The sequence below is a fragment of the Gavialis gangeticus genome, unplaced genomic scaffold, assembly GCF_001723915.1.
Source record: "Gavialis gangeticus isolate Ggan-Ray unplaced genomic scaffold, GavGan_comp1, whole genome shotgun sequence".
Taxonomy (NCBI): Eukaryota; Metazoa; Chordata; order Crocodylia; family Gavialidae; genus Gavialis; species Gavialis gangeticus.
In genome coordinates this window covers 53,506,528-53,513,587 of record NW_017728996.1, presented here as the reverse complement: position 1 = coordinate 53,513,587, position 7,060 = coordinate 53,506,528, and the positions used below count along the sequence as shown (strand labels likewise).

The 7,060-nt window shown below is 47.3% G+C and overlaps 1 protein-coding gene across 2 annotated transcripts in view; it reads right to left on the bottom strand.

Moving 5' to 3' along the window:
• TRIP4 (thyroid hormone receptor interactor 4) overlaps positions 1–7,060 on the bottom strand; it is a 47,071-nt gene that overhangs the window by 22,144 nt on the left and 17,867 nt on the right. For both annotated transcript variants that reach the window (XM_019504546.1, XM_019504545.1), the window contains 2 exons: positions 4,595–4,719; positions 2,736–2,827 (listed from right to left, as the gene is read on the bottom strand). In XM_019504546.1, coding sequence (XP_019360091.1) covers positions 2,736–2,827; positions 4,595–4,719 — 217 coding nt within the window. The remainder of the gene's footprint in view (positions 1–2,735; positions 2,828–4,594; positions 4,720–7,060) is intronic.

The window sequence follows — 7,060 nt, the reverse complement described above, 5'->3', positions numbered from 1 at the left end:
AGCCTATAAGGATGCTGCAGGTTTTTCCTCCCAAGGTGGAGAACCTTGCATTTTACAGTGTTAAACACCACCAGGTTCTTGTCCACCCATTTGCTGAGCCTGTCCAGGTCAGCCTGGATCGCCCTCCTGTCTTCAGGTGCGGATGCTTTGCCCCAGAGTTTGGTGTCATCGGCAAATTTGGCCAGTCCGCTTCCGACTCCAATGTCCACATCATTAATGAAGTTGTTGAACAACATGGGTCCAAGGACAGAGCCTTGGAGGACCCCACTGGTCACAGGGCACCATGACGATTGGCTTCCGTCAACCACCACCCTCTGGGTCCAACACGGAGCCAACTTCCCAGCCAGCGGATCGTGGTGGACCCAAGGCCACAATTGGCCAGTTTCACTAAGAGGTGATCACGGGATACCAGATCGAAGACTTTTTTGAAATCAAGATATATGACATCAATCTCTTCTCCCTTATCCAGGTGATAGGTCACCTGGTCGTAAAAGGAAATGAGATTGGTCAAGCAAGACCTACCCGCAATGAGCAAGACCTACCCACTGGTTTTGGTACCAGCTGATGATGAACCTGTGCTAAGAAACCAGCAGTGGCCAACAGGACTATGTCACATCCAGCACTGGTCCCACAAAAAATATTGATCCCTTCTCCCCAGTGAGATTCAATTCTGGTTTCTGATGCAGGCTGCAGTTTGGTCTTGCCTACCCTCACGGTGTTTACAGCACTGGTTCAGCTATATATCTGCTGTTGACAGCTGTCAACAACCTTAGCATAGGCAGATTTGCCATTAACTTCAGTGGGAGCATGCGCAGATCAGCAACCTGGACAGCTCACACTAATACTTATGGGGAAAGAAAATCAATACAAACCATACAAACAATGACTGGGAAGAAGAATCTGGACAGCAATATTGGAAGACAGCAGATTGAGGGTTACAAGCATTACAATGCAGTAGGGTAGCAACAAAAAGTCAAGGGGATTTTAGATTGTACAGACAAGGTGTCATAGCACTGATGGAAGACAGGAAGCAGTCTTCTCTACAGCTAGGCATGGGTGCACCTAGAGGACCATGCTCCATTCCAGAAACTTCCAAGAGCAGGAAGATTTCAGCAAACTGGAGGGAACTTAGAGAAATTAGAGCTCACTAGGGGGCTGGAGGGGTTAATATCTGAGGAGCAATTAAAGGTAAATTACAAACTGCTCATGTTCACACAAATTGTGGAAAGCCTATGACAAATGTCTGCTATTACTTAACAGCCATAACCACCAATGAAGGGAGGACACACCTAGGGCACCTCCATGGGGTGGAGCTAAGAGTGAAAGAATTCTGTCAAAGGAAGAAAAAGTAGAGAGTGGTGATCAGGACACATTTCCTACCTGTACAATCTGTCACAGGATATGAGAGTTTCCATTTAGGACAGCAGAGAAGGGAAAAGGCCCTCATTTCCAACTAGCCTGCATACCACATTGGATAACGCATAACAGGAAAACAATCCTGTGTTAGCCACAAACTGGACATAATGACACAACTGATCCCCTTTTTTATTTTCTAGGATCCTGTCACCTCTGCAGCAGACTCAACCCTGGCTCCAGCATGCAAGAGCCTTTTGTTGTACTTCAGTGGCTAGGCGCCCTCTGCTGCTCATATTCTAACCTATCCCCATCCTGAAAACCAAATTAAACAACAGAGAAGAAATGGTACCCCAAGTCAGAAACATCCTCTTGGTCTCTAACACTCTTCCTGCTCCTGTTCAGTGTAATCACCCCAAGTTTGGGAAGCCTGGAACCCCCCATCAGGCCCATCTGAGATAGTCAAGTAGTTCTTGTAAAGGACTGTAAGAGGTTAGAAGGGATGCTGGCTCCTGTGGAAAACCATGGAGCAGAGATGCACACATGGACACAAAGGGCCCAAGGGCCCCCATAGTCTGCTTTGGTCAGGGGAACTGCTGGGTTGTGTACTCCTTTGTACATTCTGCAGTTAATAAATAAGTGAATAAACTGTGCCCTGATGAACAAGCCTCACCTGGGGTCTGAATAAGGGGTCAGTCCTTTCCACGCTGGGGAGGCAGGCTAGGAACCTATGTATAAGCACATGACAACAACTACTGCTTAACTGGGACAGTATTCATGAAGAGTCTGTTTAAGGGGAACCAAAGGAGCTAGCATCAGTGGAATAAAGGTCCTTAATCAGGGTAGCATTGGTGTGAAATTTAAGTTTCTAACAAAGAAGCTACCAAACCACAGCAAGCTTGCCAAAGTGGCCTGGAGAATGCTGCCTGGTGCCCAAGGAGCCATATCTGACGCAAAAGCCTGTCAGCCCCAGGGAGTCCTGTGGCTGCTGAGAACACTTTGGAGACATGGTCTTCTCTCACCTGCTGCTGATATGGATAAGCAGGTGCAAATAACAAATGCTGAATCTGCAAAACTAGTTTCAAAACAGTCACTGAGTACAAGCTACAGTCTCACTTCAACCAGCTCCTAGCAAGGCTGCTGTCTGTGGTAACAATGCTTTGGCCTAGCCCAGCACTTCAAATATCTTCAGCACTGGTTCAGGGAAACCACTGCAGAAATGGATTATCCCCCTTACATACATAAGACCATCTCTTTGTCATTCTCCTCACTTGCCTATGGATTGATATATTTAAAAAAAAACAACAAGAAGAACTAGTTTGCAGGAGTTGTAAGCAAATGGTTAAAAAGTCAGCTCCCAAAGGCAGATTTGCCTGACTCACCTGCTCCTTAAATTGCTCTTGGGACAAGCAGTCAGTCAAGTCCACACAGCCCAAAAGGCAGCCAGAGGGGTAATCAGTAGGAAATACCACATCTGCATCAAGAGGAAGAAAGCAGCAGAGTATGAGCATGGGCACAGGTATGGCCTGTGACCCTTCCAGTCCTCCATGTGTTCTCCATTAGAAACGCATGCCTTTGCCCTCATCTCTTCCCCCCTCCCTCCATACACACAGTTTTGAAGCACAAAAAGACATTAAAGAGATTTTATTTTTTCTAATTCCTTACATGTCTTTCAACCAAATGGTGTAGTGCTCAGGAAAATTTTCTTTGGAGCATGGGCATAAGACAATCATACAATGGGAAAGGCAAAGCCTCTGCCTGCCTTGTCCATGCACCTGAAGCCTGACTTACAAAACTCCTGCTATGCTGGGACTGCGCTCTCAGCATACTCACTCACTGCATCTCGAGACTGACCTGAAGCACTCACATTGTTCCAATCCTGGGCCATGCCCTTAGCAGTGACTGCCAAAGATTGTGTTACACTGCATTATCTCATATGGTAGTCTGGGGATACAGGCAACTGCTGAGCAAAGCCAGCAGAGTCTGAAACACTTATTTCACTTGTGATGATTGTGAGAAGGTCTTCATAAAGACTGGTAAGGACTATGGGGTTTTTGCCTTCTGTAATGGGGATGTGGCCCTCTACCTGGGATCTCTTGAGCATATATTAACAACCTTTTATAGACGCAGGACATTGGCTGCTATGGTCCCCCTGCTTTACCTGTAACAGGTTAGATCAGGGGCAGGCAATTATTTCGGGCAGAGGGTTGCTTACTGAGTTTTGGCAAGCCATCAAGGGCTGCATGACAGGCAGCCAGAGGCAGATAAATATTAATTTTCAAAAAATTTTAGAGGTCCCATAGGCCAGATAGAATGGCCTGGCAGGCTGCATCCAGCCTGTGGGCCACATTTTGCCCACCCCTGGGTTAGAAAGTTACATCTTATATTGTGTCAGGGTTGATGGTAGTTTTAAAAATAGTTTAGATTATGGCTTCATATAAGATGATTTGGACACAGACGATTCTGCCTCACACAGGGGACTGGATTACATAACCTCTAAGGATCCCTTTGAACCCTACTCTATGATACTAGGATATTCTATGATAAAGTAAACAACCAAGAAAAGCCATGATAGGGAGATTCTAGACTCCCAGACAGGAGCACTAGATTGTTGCACATCTTTCCCCAACTGTGGCTTCTCAGGGATCAATCCTGGTGTTCCATAGTGAATGTAGAGCTGCTTTCTCCAAGGAAGGAAGAGGCATCACTTTTGGATTAGTTAGCATATAGAAATACTGCACTGACAGGCAGCATCTACTTGGCCCCGCAGCCTGGAGCAGATTGGCTAGGACTCAATGCCTGGGGCTCATCTAGTCACATAAGAGGAAGAAAGAGATCTGCACAGTAACCTACAGCTTTTTTCCCTTGGATTCTAAAGTGGTGGTAAGGCATGATGAGCATTTCAACTTCAGTGCAGAAACACACAGGCACCAGCTCCTCTGTACACTCACTAGCAAGGTCTTAATGCCTGAACCAAAAATAACTTCAGGCCCTTCACTGCTATGAGGCTTTGTTGAAATGAGGCACAATTCTCTAAGTGCCTGTGCTGTGAATTTCTGACTAGTCAAAAGGATGGGGTCAAAAACTACCCTGCTGCCCTTTTTGGCTGGAGAAACGCTAAAAGGAAAAAGAGAACTGAAAGGAGAGAGGAAGGTTAAAAAGAGCAATGGTAATAACTGACACTTCTCATTACATAGCTACACATATCCAAAAAAACAGAAAGACCCAGAGAGAGGTTCACCTTTCTGGTGGAGCATTCTGTAGACAGCCTCTACTTCTGAGATTTCCTGCAAAGAAGGCCTTTTAGCAGTAGCTGCTATCCATAGTCGCCCCCGGTGAGATGTGTACCAGGTCCTGCCCTCCACCCTAAGAAGAGTAAAGAAAAATTCAAAACTGAAACCCTTCTGAGATCCCACATGAACTAGTTTTCAAAGTTATGCTTCATCATCAAATTCCCGCTAGCAAGCTTTGCCCTGGAAAAGAAAGCTCCCCTCTAACTACATAAACTCAAACATTTGTTGGTACTCCAGAGACAACACTACGCAGGGAAGAGGCACGAAATACTGCTGCAAGCTAAGCATGTCCTCGACACTCCAGGGTGAGAGTGATAAGGACCACTTATCTCTTGCAGGCAAAAAGAATACTGCTTGTTAGATCATACAACATATTTACAAAACTTCAGCCTTCTGCTTCAACTTTCGCATATCAAGAAAAATAGGTATTTTTAGAAGCTCTGGGTTGCTCAGTCAGAAGAGTAACATGGTACACAACCCTATATCAAGTAGTCAGTAACTGCTTTTTTCTTGAGGTGCAACTCCCAGAGGCTATGGCTATCAGTATATAATACTCCATCTTAAACCAAGGGCTTGTCTTCTGGTATTTCCACACCACTCAGATCAAGGAGCACTGCACACAGGGATGTCCTCTCAGCCCCCAGAGCCTAAGACTATAAGGCACCTCCCCAGAAACTTTTGGAAAAAAAAAAAATTTCAGAAACTTCAAGGACTTCTCCCGACATTTTACAGTCAATTACACTGGAAGTCAAGACAGCAGCTGGGAGTGCTGCCCTGCCCTGTACCTCCTCCCCTGTTCCGTACCTCCCAAAGAGTGTGGACACACACAACTGGTGGCACTGGGTATCCAACCCAACTGCAATTTTATGCCTCCCCTTCTCACTAACATCAAGTTTAATAAAGAGCAACTGAATTCAATAAAGACTTTACCAAACTCTGTGTGGTAGTACCGAGTGGGGGTGCTCAAGTATGTGTGGGCAAAAGGGGTGTTGCCTGGACCCCTGCTTCTGGGTTTCTGGGTGTTCCAGGCCTGCTGGAGTTTTCACGGCTTTTAAAGACTATTTTTCCCCAAGCTGCTCATCGATTTACTTAAATTCCTGGCAAATCACCAGGGTCTGGTGCATCCCAGGCTGATCTGTGGGTGGAGGGATAGCCGGATCATTCAGGGGGTGCAGCCTAGACCCCCACTTCTCCATTCCAGGGGAGCAGCCCAAGATCTCTGCAACTTGCTGTGGTTTTGAAATTACTTCCTCAATAAGGCCGCTAAATCACTTTCATTCCCTGCAATCAAACCCAGTCCGTGGCATGGAGTCCCAGAAAGATTTGGGAGGCGGTGAGGGTGGGGTGGGGAGGAGGTGCCTGAAAGCTGCTCATTTAACTTTCATTGCCAGAAACTGCATAGAGATGTGTGTATAAGGGAGGAATGTGCAGAGGCAGGGCAGGGCAGGACAGGGCAGGTGGCAGGGGTACAACCTAGAAGGTGAGGAACAGTTAACAATTAATGGGCCAGTTCACATTTGACAGCATTGAATTGGCAGTCAGTCTGTGGTATGAACTGCGCATTGTGCTGTACCATGGTTTTGCCTCACCCAGAAGCTGGTGGACATTTACAGTTAAAGGTGCACCCACCCACCAGGCTCAGGGCTCCCTACCCTCTGGAACACAAAAGCAGAGGTCCAGACAGCATCCCTCTGACATGTTTTTGGGGAAAATGCTCTTTTAAAGCCGCAGGGTGAGGCAAAAACTATGGGGAGCCCCAGAGCATCCAGGGCTTAGACATGCAGAAACAGGGGTCCAGGCAGCACTCCCACACCTTGTCAGCCTCCCCCCTTTTCTTCCCAGATCAGCCTGAGATGCTGCAGGCTTTGGTCAAGTGCAGACAACAGAGGCTGGGGCAGTAGGGTTTTATCTGAGTACCAGAGCAGCCAGTTGCAGTACATAGAATAAACAGGAGGAACTCGCCCTCAGAATAGCTAGTTCCAACCCAGATGTCATAGGGCTAACAGAAACGTGGTGGGATTCGCCCCATGACTGGGCAGTCGGCTTTAGGGGCTATAGGCTTTACAGGTGGGACAGAGAAGGAAGGAAAGGTGGGGGTGTGGCGCTCTGCGTCAGGGAGCACTACACATCCTCTGCCAGCAGAATGGGGTCAGAGGAAGGGCAGGCTGAAGTGCTCTGGGTTAAGATTCAAGGGGACCATGGGGAGAGCGATTTGACGGTGGGGGTCTACTACAGACCCCCCAACCAAGGGGAGGAGCTGGACCGGGAATTTTCGGGCCAGCTTGCAGAGGCACTTAAGGCAAGGGATGTAGTTGTCATGGGTGATTTTAATTACCCAGACATCTGCTGGGAGGAACAGTCAGCCAGGACGGACCGTTCCAGGAGGTTCCTAGCTGAGATACAGGACCTCCACT